Below are 21,266 nucleotides of genomic sequence, written 5' to 3'. Positions count from 1 at the left end.
CCATGTGAGGGGGAGTGGTTATTAGCGGAAGTGGGAAGTTCATACAGAGTGCTTTGAAGAAATGATCCTTACAGATTGCAAATGGGGAGAGGAGGAGAAGTTGTTTCTGGCAGTTTTACCATTTTAGAAGTGTGAGAAATTACAGAGGTGAACCCGGAGTATGGTGGGCAGATATGGGAGTTCATTTAGGAACTTCAGCAGGCCGGAAGAGAAGACTCTAGTGCTCACATTCTGATCGTGGGAGGCAATAAAGTGGGCAAACTATACACAGCAATAAATAGCTGTTATGTGAAATACTATTTAACAGTGTAACACCTTTATGTGGGTAAGGGCAATAATTGCATCAATCCTAACTATTACAATATTACACACTCAGAGAAAATAATGAATCCCAAAGTATTTGACTGTGCAAGTTTCAGAAATACCAAGTGTTTATTTTTTTCATAAATGGCAAGGTTTTGTTTCTTCTGCTAATTCCAGTGATTTAAGGTAATGGGTTCAAGTCCTGCTCCAAAAGACTAAACCACCAAAATCTCCATTGCAGAACTTAAGCAATGCTATTGAAAATGCTGAGGCTCCATTTGCTCTTTAACGTGAATGGATAGGATCCCAGTGGCACTATATTGAGGAAGAGCAGCAAAATTATCCATAGTGACCTGATTATTATTTATCTCTCGATCAGTACATCTGGGAAAGTTATCTGGATGTGCTCACGCTGCTCTTAATGGGAGCTTGTTTCAGGAAATTGACTGCCAATATGGTGTCATGCTTATACTTCAGAAGTATTTCTTTGGCTTTAAAGCTCATTGAGACATCCAAAAACAAATGGAACAGCCCTATATAAATGGGAGTCTTTCTTTTTTTCAGAGGTAAATGTCTTTTTCTTGCCATTTCTATTCAAAGCAAGTGAAATCTCTTAGAAGAAATACTCTTCAACTTGCTGGATGAAACACTTCTGTGATCCACTCAGTAGGGCTGGCATTGTGCACGGAAATTGGTTTGAAACACGCCTCTAATTCTTGGCTACCTTTTTTTTAACCAAGGAGCTCAAAATATAACATTGGAAGGGAAAGGTATTCATAATTATCATTTCCTAACGAAATAGATATCCAAATGTTAGTGCTGCAGTATTAATAACATTTCTAATCAATTGAACACATTGCGATTTAGAAAATTTTTATTAAATGTGAGGAGGAAAAAACGGTTACACAAGGACAATGCATGCACTATATAATTCTTCTTAACAAACAAAAACCCTCTCAAGTGAGCCCTTTGCTATAACAAAAACAAGTCATTGCTGCAGTAATGATTTAGAGTTTACAGCTTTCATTTGTTATATTTCTTCAATAGCCGTTGTGTTGAGATTAACTGCTTAAATGGTTTGCAGCTGTCTGTTATGAATTAGGGGAGTTTAATCAAAGTATTTCTAATGTAGAGTGCAATGATAATACACTGGGGATATACTATTTAAAAGATAATGATGGTTTCAGAAGATCACTGTAGTAATGCTCAGTGCCTTCAGCACCAGATTTGTTGTTGTACTGAATTTCCTTAATGGACCAGTGAAAACCTGCCTAATGTGGGATTGTTTGATGGGACTGACAGAACTGGAATTAGCCCATTGCTGTTTACTGCACACAGCCATTAAGATTAATTGCTGCCAGATAATTTTGACTGTTTTTATCTGCAGGAAAGAAAGTGTCACTAATGGTTTCATAAATTGGGTTGCTACTAATGGTGGTGGAAAGCGACCTGTGCAGCAAAGCTTACTTATAGTGGTTGGTCCCTACCTGCTGATTGGTTATGTTTTACTGAGTAATGGTACAGATCCCAGTTGAAAGATAATAATGAGTGTAAACTCCAGGAAAAGTTTATTTATATTTTTTAATGGAGTTGACAAATAAAAATAAAATCCTTAAGTTTCTTTTAGAAACTTAAATGGGTTTGTAAGATGTTCTTCATAACCTGAGGCATACCCCAAAATGATAATGTGCCATATTGACCTGATCATAACCAATAGTTCTTGTGAGAGCCTTAAGGGCTCAGTCTTTCAATGCATCCTGGATTTACACTGTGCCATTGTCAATCTGAGATAAGCCATGTGAAGCATGGTAGCACATCATCTTGTGCTATTACCTCAAAGCTCAAGATCCTGGTTCAGTCCTGACCTTGGGTGTGACCATTTGGATGAAATCCATGCAAAGTTGGGTTTCCACATTGTGCCCCAGTTTCCTCCCACATGCCAAAGTCATGTTGAAGATGGTAATGTGGGTGAGTGGCAAAAGATTCAAAGGGAAGTGGATGGGCATGCAAAAGAGAGTAAGACACAAAGCCATAAGGAAATAGAAGAAAGGGAATGCAAATGATAGGATTAATCTGCAAGGGTCCAACATGGACATGATAGGCTGAATAGCCTCTTTGCCATCAAAAAATAACACATAAGCAACTGTGCAATCCTGCAACAGAGCCTAACCATGCTTGGGTTTTTGAGTATCACTCTGAGGAATTCACCTCTGTGACTCTGTGGCAGGATGGAATTGGAAAGGTAGATTAAGCATTCCTAAGCTGGAAAGCAGGAAGGAAAAATTTAATTATTTATTCTTTGTATCTGTTTAATTTGATTTTAATGCTCCAATTATTTACTAGCTCTCTAATGCATTTTAATAAATAAGTCTGGGTCATTCTGTATCTGAACCTCAGAGCAGAATAACCAGCAGCAGTGCCCTCCTGTCCATATTACACTGTTCTAAAAATGGAGCAAACTGAGCTAGCCCCACATACCTGGGAAGTGAAGCAGGCACATCTCAGGTATTAGGTGCCAAAGCTCCAACCCCAGAACAAACCAACAATATTTGACAACTCATTTTGAAACTGTTTTGAAAGGTTTCTGATCATCAATGGTATTTAAAATTAGTCTAGTAGGTTTAAATAATGAGAAGAAAAATAAATGAGTAAACCAAGATCAAAGCTAATGTTAATTCAACATCTCAATAGATAGGAAATAATCATAACCATTATAATGAAGTAAATAAACTGCTTACTGTATATTCCAAGCAAACTCATCTCCAAACTCCTCAACCTGGAATTCAAAATGGCACTTTGCAAGTTGATCCCTGACTACCTGATCAAAAGAGCACAATCAGTAAGGATAGGCTGTGGCACCTCCGCCATGAATATCCTCAACACTGGTGCCCAATATGGCTATCTACTCTAATCTTTGTACACACACAACTGTATGACGAAATTTTGCTCTAAATCCATCTATAAGTTTACAAATGATACCACCATAGTGGACCGTATCTAAAATGGTGATGTGTCAGAGAATACAGAAGGGAGATCGAGAGCTTAGTGACATGACAACAATCCTTCCAACCAGCCCTATTCAATTTGTACACCCTTGTTATAATGTGTGCTACCCAAATGATATGGTTCAGCAATTCACATCCTCCTAAGTCGACAAGCCTAAGGAAACAGTATACACTTCTGATAATCGCCATGTCTCTATCTGTCTTGGACATTAATTCAGTCTCTTCGCTCTTCGGAGAAAACCCTGAAACCTACTGAATAGCACCATGAAACCACCCTCAACACATAAGTTGCAACTATTCACAAAGAAGACCCAGTGTCATATTCTCAAGGGCAATGAGAGTTGGGAAAGAAATTCAGGCACAGTCAGCATATCATAAAAAATGAAGGGAAAAAAACAGGTTATATTATATTACATCTGCTAAAGCTCACAGATCAAAACTATGCAGTTTCTGTCATGACTGCACTTGGGTATTGTTTTCATTGCAAAGACATATGGGGAAAACATGCAAACATTTATTATTATTATTGTGATATTAAGAAGTAAGATCGTGATTCTTCTCTCCTTAATCATGAAGAAGAGGAACCTTTATCTCTACCTCCATCTTTAGTATGCCTGATGCGGAACGGTTTAATGCCAACACTGGGTCCCAAAATTAACATTTAGGTCAAAATGTGGAATAAAGTATGTGTGTTTCTGTGTGATGGGATTCTATATTATATTTTGCTCTTTCTAACAAGGCCTTTGATAAAGTTCCACATGAGAGATTGGTCAAGAAGATTCAATCATTTGGCATTCAGGATGACATAGTGAAATGGATTAGAAACTGGCTTCACGGAAGAAGCTAGAGAGTGGTAGTAGATTGTTGCCTCTCTGACTAAAGGCCTGTGACTAACGGTGTGTTGCAAGCTGTTTGTCATCTATATCAACAATCTGGATAATAATGTAGATAGATAGACAGATAGATAGATAGAAACTTTATTGATCCCAAAGGAAATTACAGTGTCACAGAAGCATTACAAGTGCACAGATACAAATATTAGAAGAGAGGTAGAAAGAATAAAAAATAAGTTACCACAAGCATCCAACAGGAGGGAGGTCATTACTTCCCCAGCTGCAGGTTGACTCATTATAGAGCCTATGGCCGAGGGTAAGAATGACCTCACATTGTGCTCTGTGGAGCAACACAGTTGTCTTAGTTTATTACTAAAAGTGCTCCTCTGTTCAGCCAAGGTGGCATGCAGAGGGTGAAAAACATTGTCCAGAATTGCCAAGATAATTGATAGGGGTATACAAAATTATGAGGGATAAAATATGGTGAATGTATGCAGGCTTTTTTCACTAAGGTTGGGTGAGACTAGAACTAGAGCTCATGGGTAAAATTCCTTCTAATTTTTGATACAGCCGCACAGACTAACCATTGCTCTAAGCAGGAAAATTTTACAAAGCCTGAAAATGGAGCAGAACTTTATTATAAATCAATTCTCTATTAACACTGTCAGATTAATTTTGCATCCAGATGAAAGATCCTCATTAGATCATTCAAATGTTCCACTTCTATTCTGTTTCTGGATTTATATTTGATTAAATTCATAAAACTGCATTTTGTTTACAGTCAGTACTAGAAGCTTGAAGTGGTCCAACGATGTCAAGTAGAATTGACAATTCTTTAAATTCTTCATTTCTAAGCATATAGTTCAAAATATCAGTGGCCGGCAATTTATTAACAATAGCTACTGACTTCCATTCTGTGTTTACTGTTACAATTTAAAACAGTGTTTTATCATGAAACGCTGTCAATATAAATGTGTTAAAACTCTAAGATGTTTCAAAGTAAAGGTTTAGATAATTTATTATTTAGAAAATGTATGAATTACATCATTAACACAATTAATTACAGGGTATTTCACAATTATATTAGCATACAGTTCAATATTATATCATCATAATTACAAAATTGTGTGTGTGTTTGTGTGTGTGTGCGTGTATGTGTGTGCACCCTTAACTCCTGGTGGAGTTGTCGGAGCACTATCATAACAAGCTATTTGCTTTTTGCGGAGCGAAGTCTGACGCTGATGTCACTACATCACCAGCCAATCTAATTACAAAATTATATTAGCAAAATTTCACAACTATATTAATATTATAGAAAAGAAAATTCCAGCTGTGCAGTAATGAAGGGTGTGTGCACAGGAGCATTTCTGTTACTGTGTGGCAACACACCCAAGCAGCTTAGAAGAAACACTGGTCCTGGGTTAAGGGTGAAGGGTGAAATGCTAAAGGGGAACAAGAGAGAAAACGTCTTCACTCAGATGATAGTGAGAATGTGCAGCAACCTGCCAGTGGAAGCGGATGTGAGTTTAATTTCAATTTTTAAGAAAACTGAATAGGCGCATGGATAGGACGGTCATGAAGGCCTATGGTCCAGGTACAGATCGATGCAACTAGGCAGATTAATAGTTTGGTATGAACTAAAAGTCCAAAGGGCCTGTTTCTGTGCTGTAGTGTTCCATCACTCTATAGAACAGTCATTTCTCTTTTTGGATAAACACTGAAATGGTATAGGTTCACCAGTTTATCCCATTAAATGCATGCAAATAAGTATGAATGTTTAACTTTGTGTATGACAAATGCAGTTTAAAATTAGCAAAGGTTGTCTTTGTGTGTGAATGTTTGTGTATGTGATGTTTTGTTGTTTCCACAATGGCACTGGCTTGGTGAGATGCATATTTACTGCTGAATAAATACTGTATTAAAATAATATTGTGTTGGTATTTTTTCCTCTTTACATGGGCTGCATTATTATGTGAGAAATTTTCATTCATTCATAGTGTTGGTTATGGCCTTATCAGCAGGCAAGTCATGGAACATATAGCATTACATGTCCCTTAGCTGAAAATGAAAGTCACACTTATCCTTGCAGAGGGTGATGCTGGAAGATTAATTTTGGTACTGGTCCAAAATCTATAGCAGTTTTCTCACTGCAAACTGTTAAGTCCAGGAGTATGGTCATGGAGAAAATGTGGCAATAATAAGGTCACATTCTACCATTAACGATTACCAGAAACAAAAGTGAATCCAGGGCACATAGGAAAATTACTGAAGTATATAAATACAGTAAACTCTTGTTTATCTGGATTTGGGCATCTGGAATTCTCATGTAACTGGTAATTTTTAATAAAAGAATGTTAAGCAAGTTTTACATTAACCAAGCTTAGCCTTAAAATATAGAACAGCTGTGTAAAACATTGGTACTTATAAGGATAAGCAAATAATATATACTGCAATTCAGCAATCTCTTTCAATATTGTGCATGTTTAGTAAAGTAATGTTTTATTTTTGAGCAAATCTCATGCAACCAGTATGTTCTTGACAACAGCATACCAGCCCATCCCTCACACCAAAGGATACTAGATAGCAGAGAGAATAGAATTTTAGAATAATCTCTTCCCAAGCAAATAGCTATAATATTTTAATGGATCTGTTTTATTATTACAAACAAATATTGTGAAATTTGCTGTTTTGCAATAGTGCCATACATAAAAATTATGTAATTATAATAAAAACATATAAATATAAATATTGCAAAAGAGAGCAAAATAGCAAGGTAGTGTTCATGGGTAAAGAAATATAATAGTGGAGGGGAAGAAGCTCTTTCTAAAATGTTGAGTATGCATCTTCTTGCTTATGTACTCCTCCCTAATGGTAGTAATGAGAAGAGGGCATGTCCTGTGTGTTGAGAGTCCTTCATTATCTTTTGAAGATGTCCTTGATGGTGGGGAGGCTAGAGCCTTTGATGGAGCTGAGAGATTAAAAAAACTTTATTACAAACATTTATATTTGAGTCAATCAAAAATGTTAAAAGCAGTCAGTCTAGTGGTAAGTCTGCTACTCTTCATCTGGAGAAATTGTATACACTGCTGAGTTATTCTTTGTCTTCCATGTGACTACGAGTGCAGGATAATGTAGATTGAAGATGGAAAGCTGAAGCTGACAATTTAAATCCATTTCTTCTATACCAGAGTAATATGATTCAGTTTGTTTACAATTTTCTTTTTATTTAGTCCTAATCTCACATGGCGAGATGTGCAGCACCTGATTGTTCAAACCTGCAAAATCACTGACCCCATGAACGAAGGCTGGAAGATTAATGGAGCAGGCTACCATGTTCATCACAAGTAAGAAAGCAATTCATGAAAGATTTTGTTTGTGGAGTTGTGCCTCATATATAAGGAGTAGCAATATGATCAGATTTGGTTGATTGAATTGGAGATGACAATAGTGAAAAAATACCATTAGATCAAAACTGCCCTGGATCATAAATTCAAAATAATAAAGAGAAAAAGTACTCAATGCTGCTTGAAGCAACATAACTGTTTTCCCTATTAATTGCAAGTGTTATCTACATTTGGATATACGTTTGATTAAAATGCTTAGATTTCCAACGTTAGGCATATTTTCCTGTTGAAATTATTAAAGATTTCTGTCTGAGAATGAAACTATTTCCTGCAGCAGATCCAAAATGATTTTCTTTAGATTTAACTATGCTCATATGTTTTAGCTTTATGACTAGAAGTGACTGGTTTTCATTTCTCCTTGCCCATGGGTTAAACAATGGAAGGCTGTGACACAGATATTTACCATCAGGAGAAAGTTACACTATCACAATGGGAATCTTAGGCCGGTCATTCAGGATATGAAGACTGAAGCATTCAAGTGTTGTTACTAAAAGTAGCTCTATGAAGAATAGGGGAAAATAATGATAAAGCATGTATTCTGGCATTAGTGTTTCAAAAAATGAGGCAATTTATAATTAAGGAAGTCGTAACTAGGAAAGTAACAAGAGGACTGGGCAAAGTGAATGTGGATTTAAAAAAGAAACTCATATTTAACACACATGTTGCGGTTTTTAGAAGCTATAAACAATGGAAAGTATAGGGAGAAACCAGTATATTCATTGTCAAGGCCTTTGATAAGGTAGCACAGAAAAGAATTGTTGAACAAAATTAGAGCACATGACGTGAAGTCTAATTTATGGATGCAGATTCAAGATCATTAAAATAAAAGAAAACAGAAAGAACACACAAATCATTTTCAGGTTGGGGAACTACTGTGTGACTAGCAGGGCAAGCAGAGATCAATGCTGAAACCCGGGCACAATGCACCTGTAATTTTGATAAGGTGATCAAATGCTATATGCTATATAATGCTGTCTGCAGATGATACAGAGGTAGCTGAAGGTGTTGGCTGTGATGAGGATGTTCAGGAGCATCAGGAAGATTTAGTCAAGATAGGTGACTGGGCACTGTCATGGCAGAACTTGGGAAAATATTGGGTCATCCACTTTGTTAGAGAAAAATTAAAAGTGATCTTTTTTTTATTTGGTAAAAACTTTACTGTTCAAAGGGATGATTTCTGCTTGTACGTGAATAACTAAATTTTAATAGGCAGTTTCAGCAAGCAGTTAGGAAGGCAAAGAGTTTGTTGGCTTTTATTGCGAGTGGATTTGAGTGGAAGAGTAGAAATGTATTATTTTAATTACATGGAGCCCTGCTGAGACCACTTCAGGAATATTGTGTAAAGGTCTGGTCCCCCTAACAAAGATCTATTTGTGATGAAGAGAGTGGGGGGTGTAGGAAAAGTTCACTAGATTCTAATTCCTGAGATGTTACGCTTGTCTTATAAGGAGACTAAAGCAGGTTGTTCCCATACCATCTTGAGTTTATGAGACTGAATGATGATTTTATTGAAAAATACGAAACTTTAATGACAGAAGATGCTAACCTTCCTTTAGATAGTTATTATCCTAATGGGACAACTCTTCAGAAGAGAAATTGAAACAAATTCCTCAATGAAAGGGTAACAAAGCTTGGGAATTCCCTTCCTAAGGAAATAAGTAACTCTGACAAAAGGCATGTAAGTTCACCAATTGATTCCTGGCATGACAGTGTTTGCCACATGATGGGAGGGTCAGCAGAGTGGGTTTACACAGGGGGCCCCCGCTTTTCGAACATTCGCTCTATGACATCTCGCTGTTACGAAAGTTACCTGTTTTCACTAACAGAAGGTGTTTTCACTGTTACGATAAAAGGCAGCCAAGCTCCTCGCCCAGAACTGCATTCTAGCCGCCATTGCTTAAACACGTGCTTGTGAGCATCTGTGCTTTATGTCGATTTATTTTGTGCATCTGTTAGCAAGATGAGTTCTATGGTATCGGAAAAGCCTAAAAGAGCTCGTAGGGGTGTTACACTTAGCGTAAAGCTGAACGTAATTAAGCGTTTCGATCATGGTGAACAAAATAAGGACATTGTCCGCATGTTGATCTTGCCTGCGTCCACCATTCGCAATATTTATACGCACAGAGAAAGAATCTTGAAAGCTGCCGATATTACTGTTGGTTCTGCTCGTAGCAAAGTGGTCTCTCTTAGTTGGCATCTAATAATGGATAAAATGGAAAGTCTATTGCTTGAGTGGATTGATGGGTGTACAAAGCGTGGTGTTCCATTAAGTTATCTTATACTTAAGGAGAAATTAGTTAGTCTTTTTAATAAGCTGAAACAGAAAGCACTGGACACTGGTGATGAAAGTATTGTGAAAGTGGAATTTAACGGCAGTCATGGGTGGTTTGATCAGTTTCTGAGGCGAGGGCAGCTTCAAAGCTTAAAGTTTACTGGAGAGAGTGCTTCGGCTGATACTGAAGCTGCTGGAAAGTTCCCAGCAGAACTGAAGAAAATAATTGCGGAAGGTGGTTATTCATATAAGCAAGTGTTTAACTGTGACAAAACTGCAATTTATTGGAAAAAATTGCCGAGCACCCCGACCTCCGACGACTCAGCCTAACACATCATCATCAGTGTGCTCGCTGTCTTCCCGATTCCGGTAAGTGAAACTACAGTGTACATACATTATTTCTACTTTATGTAGGCTGTGTATTTTTATGTGTTATTTGGTCTGATTTGGCAGCTTCATAGCTTAAAGGTTACTGAGACTGAGGTTGCTTAAAGGTTTGAAAGGTTGCTTCCACTGAGACTGCTTCCGTTAAGTAGTGAGATTTTCGCTGCACTACAGTGCTGCAATAATTGCATAGAAGTATTTCTCCTTTATATAGGCTGTGTATTTATCATATCGTTCCTGCTTTTACTATATGTTACTGTTATTTTAGGTTTTATTTGTTATTTGGCATGATTCTGTAGGTTATTTTTTGGGTCTGGGAACACTCACGAATTTTTCCCATATTAATAAATGGTAATTGCTTCTTCACTTTACGACATTCTGGCTTACAAACCATTTCATAGGAACGCTCTACCTTTGGCTAGCGGGGGAAACCTGTATTCTCTTAAACAAGAACAGAAGATGTTGTACTCAAGAAGCCAGGCAGCATCTGTGAATACAGAAACCAAGTTCAGAATCAGAATAGAATTAGGTTTGTTGTCACTGACATATATCATGAAATTTGTTGGTTGTGGCAGCAATAGAGTGCAAGCTATAAAAAAAAAATTGCTGTAAGTTTAAAATTAAAATAAATAAATAGTGAGGTAATGTTCACGGGTTCGTAGACCATTCAGAAATCTATGATGATGGCGAAGCAGCTGTTTCTAAAACACTGAGTATGCATCTTCAAAGTAAAATGTACTGTCAAAACACCTATATGTGACCATATTCTACCTTGAGATTAATTTTCTTCCAGATATTTATAGGGAAATAAAGAAATCCAATAGAATTTACAAAAAAAAAACTATACACCAACAAAGAATGATGAAATAAGACAAACTGTGCAAATAAAAAATAAAGCTGAGAACATAAATTGTAAAAGTTCCTTTAAGGAGAGCCTGCAAGCTGTAGAATGGTTATCCTTGCTGGTTCAGGAGTTAATGGTTGTAAGGTAATAACGGTTCCAGAACCTGATGGTGTGGGACCTAAGGCTTCTGTATCTCCAGCCTGATGGTAGTAACAACAAGAGAGCATGGCCTGCATGGTGATAGCCTTTGATGATGGATGCTGCTTTCTTGTGGCAGCATTCCCTGTAAACATGCTCAATGGTGGGAGGCTTTGCTTGTGATGTACTGGGTTGTATCCAACACTTTCTGAAGCTGTTTCCATTCTGGGCATTGGTGGTTCTATACCAGGCCACTCTGGATAGTTCCATTGTTTGTTTATAGAAATATACCTACATGTTTGCTGACATGCCAAATCTCCATAAACCTCTAAGGAAGTAAAGGCATTACTTAGACAAATTGAAACTTTAGCAATGTGAAGAAGGCACGTCTCAGATGGGGAGGGTCCTCAGTGATGGATGCTGCCTTTCTGAGTTATCTCCTCTCAAAGTTGTCAATGGTGGGGAGACTTGTGCCTGAGATGGAGCTGGCAGAGACTCTCTACGGCCTCTTTTGAACCGATGCATTTTGATTTAAGTTCAAGCCTTGTCACAGGAAACATGATAAATGATGTTTGTCCTGAAATATTACCTCTGTTCTTCTGTCCATTGAAGCTAACTGATCTATTGAATGTTCCCAGCAGTTTCTGATTTTGTTTGTCATTTCCAGCATCTGCAATTATTTTTATTTTCATGCTGTATTCCAGCGAGTTTAGGAGATTGAAATATAAAACTCTTCTGGAACTTGATGGGGTAGATGTAGAGGTGATGTTTCTCCTGGGTGGGATGTCTAGACAAGCACTCACAATCTCAACATTAAGTGTCAGCCATTCAGGACAGAGATGAATTCCTTCACTTAGAGAATAGTGAATATCTGGATTTTTCTACTTAAAAGAACTCTAGAGGCTTAGTCACTTTGCATGTACAAGGCAGAGGTCGATAGCTTTTATTGATACTGAAGGAATGAATCATGGATGTGAAATTAGTGCAGGAAAGTGGCACTAAGCTAAAGGATAAAGTGCAGTCATATTAAATGGTAGTACAAGCCCAGGGGACTAATGGGCTGCTCCTATTTCTACTATTTTTGTTATAAAAATGTCATTGTAATTTCTAAATGCCTAAGGTTTTAGAAATGTTGAACATTAAATCATATCATTGATTATTACACTATATTGTAATCACTTTAATGAAGAAATAATTGAGCAATATTGATAATATAAAAGATGAGATTGTGCTGTACATGAGACAACAGTTCTGTCACGAACCACCAGATAGTTGAAGTGAACAGGCCATCATGTTCCTGATCTCTCTGCCTGAGCATTGAAATGTGGTTGTTAAGTACAAGCTGGAAGTCAGATGTTGGTGTTTCTTCCCTCCCGCTTTGCTGCTGAATGCATCATTGATTTGCTAATCTGAGGAGTTGGATGCACTTTGCATAGTGTTCCTCAGTTACTCCTTAGCTGTGATTGACTTGGGTGGCTCAGTCATATTCACATGAAATGGATCACTAACTTGTTTGTAAAGGCAAGTACAGTTAAGTGTTCTTTCCTTTATTTTGCTTAATTTTAATGCTTCAGTTAATTTCCATGTATTATTTTAAAGTATTATTTTTACTGCCGCGATGATGCCACACTCAGGAGGCAACACCTTATATTCTGTCTGGGTAGCTTCCAACCTGATGGTATAAACATCAATTTCTCTAACTTCCATTAACGTCCTCCCACCATGTTTCACCATTCCCCATTCCTGTTTCCTCTCTCACCTTATCTCCATATTTGCCCATCACCTCCCTCTGAAGCTCCTCCTCCTTTCCTTTCTTCCATGGCCTTCTGTCCCCTCCTTTCAGATTTACCCCTCCTCCAGCCCTTTATCTCTTTCACCAATCAACTTCCCAGCTCTTTACTTCACCACTCCCCTTCCTTCAGTTTCACCTATCACCTATCAACTTGTCTTCTTTCTCTCCAACCCCCACTTTCTTGCTCGACTTCTCAACTTTTTTCCAGTCCTGATTAAGGGCCTTGGCCCGAAACATCAATATGTACTCTTTTCCACAGATGCTGCCTGACCTGCTGAGTTCCTCCAGCAGTTTGTGTGTGTTGATTTGGATTTCCAGCATCTCCTGCTTTTTTCATGTATATATTTTTCATTCAGAAGTCATCTGAATGCCTCCAATTTGGGTATTTCATCTTCAAATAGGTATGGTCTCACTGATGTGGACTCACAATTTGGTCTACCTCATTCAATTGTAACTATGTTGTAAATTGCTAGGAATTGCTGATCAATGGTGAACTGAAAGAAGATTGTGGCAGGGGAGCTGTTTGAGTCAATAGGGAACTCTGATGACTGGCCGGCAAGTAACCAGAAATCATAAATTCAATATTAAGAGAAAATCAAAATCTGTAATATTTTGTGCATTATTTTAAATTTTCTTGTTTGGTAGATCAGAATCTTAGAATGATACAGAATGCAAATTGACAATTTATCCCACCTTCCCTGCATGTATTTCACAGAAGTATCCAAATGATTCTAGACCCTTAATCTTTGCCCATACTCCTGCAGATATTTCAGATTCCAGTACTCATCCAATTCCCTTTTGAAAGTTTTTTTTAGTACGGCTTGCTCCCTTTCAGTCAGTGCATTTATAATCAGAATAATTTTTGCTGCATTAAAAAGAAATGTGTTCAGATTTTACAACTGATGTCCTCTGATCATCCTGTTCTTCTGCCACTGGTAACTATTTACTGCTACAGAGCAATCTTGATAATATCTATCAAATCTCCTTTTCAGTTTCTTTGCTTAAGAAGAACAATTTTCATTTCTCCAATATGCCATCTTTTATCACTCTCATCATTCTCATAGCTTTCCTGAGATCTTGAAATCCTTCCTAAATAGTTGTACCCAGAATTAATCTCAATGCTGCAACTGAAGTAGGCAATGTTTTATTCAAATATATCATGCCTTTTCCATCTTTAGAGCTATCCAGCCTTTTGTGAATCTTTTATGTCTTCTACTGGATTTGACATAGCCTACAAATACATATGCTGCCACGGTTCCATGCTCTTGAGCTAAATTTTGCCAATTTAGTTTCTATTGCTTCCGCTCAATTTTCCAACCTACAGGAAAATTTCAAACTTCTCTGTATTAAATTCTGTTAGCAAGGTGTCTGTGTATTCACCAGTCCTTGCATGCCCTTTGGAAATCTAATGCTATCTCCTTTGTTTCATATGCAAATTTTGATTTTAAGACTTGAGTAACCAAGTTCAGGTCTCCAACATTTATCCCAATGTTACCATCACTCCACCCCATTCTGCTCACCTGCCACAAGATTTTCCCTCCATTTAGGTGAACAACAGATCATCATTGCTGTCTGCTTTCTGGAACTTAGTCATTTTCATAGCCATGTAGCATCATTCATTAAATCGGCTACTTACCCTTCTGTTACATGATGTCTCTGAAAATTAATTCATTCAATAGTAACCATACTTTTTCATTGACCCTTTCTGCAAATTCATCAGTTAATTTAAGTATGTTAACCAAACATGATTTAACTTTGATAAATCATGCTGGTATTAAATTTGCCAAGTGCTTGTTAAAATAATATTGGATCACTATCTCTAAAAGTGACCTCACTATTAATATTCAGCTGTCTAGCTAATAATTGCCAAGTTTAGACTTCTCACCAATTTTTTTGATTGTGGTGCAACATTTCCAGTTCTCCAATCCTCTGACAACAGACCATTTCCAAGAATAGAAAGATAATGATCAGAGCTTCCATAATTTCCATCCTCTCTTCCTTCAGCAATCTTGAATACATGCTAGCTCGACTAGATGACCTTTCTCTTTTGCCAGTATTTTTAATGTCTCCCATCTTGCTGATTTTACTTGACTTAATTTCTCAACCTTTTATTTCAAAAGCTTGATGTTGGCAATATTATTTTCAATTATCTATCCAAGCCTTTTAATTCCACAAGAAGGTTTTGCTTTTGGTCCTTAATTAATCTTACTCTTCTTTTGTTTACCTTTTCACTAGTTCAGTATAGGAACTGTAAGAAACAAAGTTGCAGTCTGTTTTTACATGTATTATGGCCAGTTTTGAGGATGAAGACTTGATAATATCCGGAAGTCCTTCTTGTGCTACTGACTAATCTACTCTCACAAGCTTTCCTTTCTTATATTTCTTCTACCCGTTCTCTACTACAGTACTAGTAGTTATTGATCAAACCACAGCCACTGATGGAATCTTTTCTGGACCTCTCACCACTATCTCTGGTGCCTCACAAGCTTCTATACTTTGCCCTTTAATTTTTCATCTAAACACAATCCAAAAACAGTATCAAATTCCTGACATACCTTGTTGACACCCAGGTTTATCTTGCCATCATATCCACTGTCCCTCAGTTGTCAGATGGTTTACCATCCCTCAATGGATGAGCAGAAATGTCATCCAACTGAACGGTGACACAACCACGTCTTTCTCAGTTTCCTGGAGATAAACTCAGTGAAACCCATCTGATTCCACCATTGCCTCATCCCTCCTACCAGGGAAATAATCATCAGTACTTTCTCTTCCATTAACTACACTTCAGTATATCTACATTAATTTGCTGCATGCAAATGTGATATCATCGAAGTCTTTTCTGCCTATACAATATGTTCCTTAGCAATGACACCAAAGCTTTCAGTGCCTACATGTGTTCCCAGTTAATAAAGCCAGCTGCTTACAATTCTTATCCATGTTTCAAACCCCTCCATGCACTCTCTCTCTCTAGCTTGTAATATTCTCCAAACTATAACTTTCTGAGATGTTTGCAACCGATAATAATGACTTCTGAGCATTTTCAAATCTGATTAGTCTACCACTGGCAGCCATACAATCAGCTTTCACAATTCCTCTAAAATTCCCACCAAACCTAATAATTACACATTTGTTTATCTACAATCTATTATCAGGAACTTCCTACAGTCTATAATTAAAGACAAAGTGAATGAACACTTTTATAAAAAGAGATTATGTGGTTATATTAAAAATATAAGATATCCGACAAATATGTCAGACTTTTTTTGAAGATGGGTTTGTTATAGGAATGCCAATAGGTGTTATCTATATAAAATTCCAAAACTATTTGACAAAGCATCTGCTGAATTGTTCTGAGCTAACAACTGAACTCTTCTCGGGCCTCCAGCCAGGTACAGGTATCAATTTTAACTGACGTTTCATAAAGATGGAGGAATTTGTCACTGAAACATCAGTTAAAATCAATACCTGTACTGGCAGGAAGCCTGAGAAGAGTTTATTTGTCAGATACACTGGGAAAGCACTAGATCCTTGTTCTGAGCTAAATTTGGAAGCTTATTTCAAAGTTTAAAGTAAATTTAATATCAAAGTACATATATGTCATGATATACTACCCTGAGATTCATTTTCATGTGGGCATTCATGGTAAATACAAAGAAACACAATAGAATCAGTGAAAAAGACGCACACTAGATGGACAAACAACCAATGTGCAAAAGTCAACAAACTGTGCAAGCACAAAGGAAAAAACACAAAATATTAATAATGAATAAACAATAAATATTGAGAAGAAGAGATGAAGTGTTCTTGAAAGTATTCTAAAGGAAGGATGAGCTAACTGTGGCTGACAAGTGAAGTCAAAGACAGCATAGAACGAAAAGAGATAGCATATAATATAGCAAAATTAGTGGGGTTAGAGGATTGGGAAGCTTTAAAAACCAACAGAAGGCAACAAAAAAGCCATAAGGAGAGAGAAGATGAAATATAAAGGTAAGCCAGCCAATAATATAAAATAGAATACCAATTTTTTTCAGATATATAAAGAGAAAAAGGGAGGCAAGAGTAGATATTGAACCACAGAAAAATGATGGTAGTAAAGTGGAGTTTGATAAGTTCTTGATTAGACAGGCCATGGGTTATGGGTAGAAGGCAGGAGAATGGGGTTGAGAGGGATAATAAATCATTGATAATGGAATGGTGGAGCAGACTTGATTGGTCTAATCCACTCCTATGTCTTATGGTCAATGAAAGTGAGTCTATAGGTTGTGGGAACAGTTCAGTGTTAGGGTGAGTGAAGATGAGTAAAGTTATCCCCTCTCATTCAAGAGTCTGTTGAAGGGTAATAACTTTTCCTGAACCTGACAGTATGGGTCCTGAGGCTCATGTACCTTCTTCCTGATGACAGCATGGTCTGGATGGTGGTGGTCCTTGATGATGGATACTGCTTTCCTGCTACAGCACTTCATGTACATATGCACAACAGTAGGGAGGGCTTTACCCGTGATGGACTAAGCCACATCCACTACTTTTTGTAGGTGTTTCTGTTCAAGGGAATTGCTGTTTCCACACCAGGCTGTGATGCAACCAGTCTATATACTCTCCACATCTATAATTCAAAGTAAATTTATTATCAAAGTACATGTACGGTATGTTGCCATAGACAACCTTGAGATTTGTTTTCTTGCAAGCATACTCAATAAATCCAATAACCAATGAAAGACCACATCATACAGGGCAGACAACCAGTGTACAACACTGAACAAACTGAACAAAGACAACAAACTGTACAAATGCAAAAGAAAACTAAGAAGAAATAATAATAATAAATAAATAAGCCAGAAATATAAAGAACATGAACTGAAGAGTCCTTGGAAGTGAGTCCATAGGTTGTGAAAACAGTTCAATGATGGGGCAAATGAAGTTGAGTGAAGCCATGGCCTCTGATTCAAGAGCATGATGGTTGAGGTGTAATAACTGTTCCTGAACCTGTCAGTGTGAGTCCTAAGGCTCCTATACCTTCCTCCTAAAGGCAACAGTGAGAAGAGAGCATGGCCTGCATGGTGGGGTTCCCTGATGATGGATCCTGCTTTCCTGCAACGATGCTCTGTGCAGATGTGCCCAATGGTGGAAGGGTTTTACTCATGATGGACTGGGCCGTATCCACTATTTTTTTGTAGGATTTTCCATTCAAGGACATTGGAAAAAAGCTACAGTCAATGATGAGCAATCCGATGTATGAATCTTTACTGTCCAGATGCTCCAAAGTTGAATTAACAGCCAATGAAACGGTATCTGCATTTGACCTGCGTAACAGTAGACAAATTGGAGTGGATCATCCAGCAGGAGCTAAGAGCAATTTCTCATTGATCCTTTCTCCTAATTCATCAGCAAATTTAAGTGTGCTAACTAAACATAATTTAACTTTGACAAATAATGTGTTTTATTTCTTATTTCTTTTATCTCTTATTTCTCTCTCTCCTTTATTATTAGCTTCCTTTATTATTGGCTGATAAAATTGGCTAAGAAGTAGGTGATAGATATAAGGAATTATGGACCTGGAGCTGTGCAAGGATTTCTGTATGGGCTGGAGCTATTCACCACATTAATGACCAGGAGCTGTTAGGATAGAAAAGCACTTCTTCAGTTTTTCAATAGCACAAGGGCAGATAACATACTGTACGCATATTATGTTTCATGGAGAAATTAATCAAACATTTCACAGGCAAACTGCTGCCAATGGATTTCATCACAGGTAAGTGTGAGGTTGTTAATTCTGAACTAAAAAAGACAGCAAAATACTTTCAAATGGTTGAATGCCAGAAATAGAAGCCCATAGAATCCCTCTTTAACTGGGCAACTAATAGAAGCTACAGTGACCTGGGTTCATTTGTAATCGCTAATGCTGCCTGTGTGGCATTTTCCATTTCTCCTTTAAGTTATGTGAGTTTCCTCCCAAATTCCAAAGAAGTCTGGGCTAGTAGGTAATTTGACAGAATGGTAAAATCTGGACGGATCCCAGAATTTACCATTGTCCACTGACCAGGTGTGTAATCCTGAGTAGTCAGGGCATGGCTGAAGGAAGGCTACTGACTTGTAGTGGAGGAGGCTACAGTCAATGGTGCCTTGTTTCAAACTTCCCCTGTTCACTAGAAGTGACGTTAGTCTGGTCTAGTTGGTTGACAGGCTACAGCAAGATTAATGGTGGAGTAGTAGAGCTTGAAGATTGAATGCTGCTTCTCAGCAGCTGTGGGGACACAAAGTCATTGCCACTTTCCATAAGCACCACCTCAGCAAACTCAATAATTTGATGGAGGACAGATTTTGGGAATTCTCTTTCAGCTACAGAAATCCAAACCCATAATGGCAATGCTACCAATTGCAGTTGTAGAAGAGCAGCATGGGCTTGCAAGGCAGAAGTCTGAACACCAGATGGTGAGCAGCAGTGGAACCTGAGACAGCTGATGCAATTTCCCAGAGATGAGATTTTTAATTATGTTTTTGAAAGCTTTGTTTAAGCATCTATGTCATCAAATGCAAAAGCTGTATTCACATCTCCCCCTTCCCCCGCCTCACTCCCAACCCCATTCCTTAACATTCCTGGCTGCACTTTGTTAAAGGACCTCTTCATGCTCCTACAAAGTCCAGTATTTCACTGGAAAATCTAGCCACCAATCTGCCTTGTTCTTCCTTGGTTTCTAGCAAGTTCAGAAAACTTCTAGAATAACTTTGACGAGCATGTGATTGCCAGAAAGCCTGGAGTGAGTGAGTGAGTGAGTGTGTGTGTGTGTGTGTGTGTGTGTGTGTGTGTGTGTGTGTGTGTGTGTCTCCCCCTCCCTCTCCCTACCTCTCTCTCGTTCTCTCTCTCTCCCTCTCCCTCCCAGAAAACTGATGGTCTACCTTTCATTAAATTCAAGGAGTGAGGATATTGTGGCAAACCTGGCATTTAAAACCCAACCTTAACTGACCTTGGCAAAGAACCTGGTGAATCACCTTGGTGTATTGCTGCAGACATTCTTCTCCTGGTTCAGCTGAAGTACTAATGATTAAGAACTTACAAGATTTAGACCCAGAGTGAAAGAATGTAGTGATAGAACGTAGTCAAGAGTTAGTGGTATTCTCTGTTACCCTTGTGCTTGTTGATAGCAGAAATTTAGGAAGGGCCAAATGCAATGCATTTTATTAATAGTGTACACAGCAGCCATATTCTGCTGGTTGATGCAGCAATTAATCTAAAAGGTGATGGGTGTCCCATTAGCTACTTTATCCTGTTAAACTCCCTGAGTGTTGTTAAAGTTCCATTCATCAAAAGCGCATTCCGTCCTATATTTCATATATCATGTGAACGGCATCAAGCGGTCATGTTGCAGGATACCCAGTGCATTTTCTGCTTTCCTGGTCACAGTATTTATGTGGCTCAGTTCAGCTTCTAGTGAAAATTGATACCCGCCCTCCCCTGAATGTTGATGATGGGGTACTTGGTAATGTTATTGGGTGTTCAGGGTGGGTTATTCACTTTTCTCTTGTTCGTGATGATCATTCCCTGGCAATTTCGTGACATTGATATTATTTTCCTTTGATATTGGTCTCCTTCAAGGGTAGTTGCCCACAGAAGGCAGAGGGTGGTAGTAGATATTCTACCTGGAGGTCGGTGACCAGTGATGTTCTGCAAGGAATTTCTCTGGCACCCCTTCTCTTTGTGATTTTCATAAATGACTTGGATAAGGATGTGGTAGTGGAAGGGTGGCCTATAAGTTTGCAGATGACACAAAGAGTGTAGCTTTGGATATTATGCCAGTTGGACATAGATGGTCTTGAGTTTGGAAAGTTAGAGCTGATCTCATCAAAACTTACAGGGACAGATTGTTCCCTTGACACAAGGGTTTAGAAACAGGTGTCACATTCCAAAATAGGTTCCAAAGAAATTACTACACCAAAGGAAAAGAATCTTTGAAATCTAGCCAACTGGATTGTGGAGGCTCAATCACTAACTATATCCAATTAGAAATTGGTATTCAGTATTAAGAGCATCATCGAGTGCAGAAAATAGTGCTAAGGCTAAAGATCAGACATTATCTTAGTGAGTGGCAGAGAACAAATATTTAGTGGTCACTTCAACTCCTGTACCTAAAAAAAATGGCTGCAGAATGTATATTCATGGTCTTCTGCTGTAGCCCATTCACTTCAAGGTTCAGCTTGTTACTGTCACGTTCCTGTCAGCTTGAATCAGTTTGGCCATTTTCTCCTGACCTCTCTCATTAACAAGGCATTTTTGCTCACAGAACTGCCTCTTA

General features: G+C 38.0%; 1 protein-coding gene across 1 annotated transcript in view; it reads left to right on the top strand.

Moving 5' to 3' along the window:
- Positions 1 to 21,266, top strand: part of LOC132390902 (PC3-like endoprotease variant B) — a 786,805-nt gene that overhangs the window by 576,715 nt on the left and 188,824 nt on the right. The window contains exon 16 of the mRNA XM_059963438.1: positions 7,372 to 7,485. Within this exon, the coding sequence (XP_059819421.1) occupies positions 7,372 to 7,485 (114 nt within the window). The remainder of the gene's footprint in view (positions 1 to 7,371; positions 7,486 to 21,266) is intronic.

Source organism: Hypanus sabinus, chromosome 3 (assembly GCF_030144855.1).
Source record: "Hypanus sabinus isolate sHypSab1 chromosome 3, sHypSab1.hap1, whole genome shotgun sequence".
Taxonomy (NCBI): domain Eukaryota; kingdom Metazoa; phylum Chordata; class Chondrichthyes; order Myliobatiformes; family Dasyatidae; genus Hypanus; species Hypanus sabinus.
Note: the sequence above shows the minus strand (reverse complement) of the source record. Positions and strands in the feature narration are given on the sequence as shown.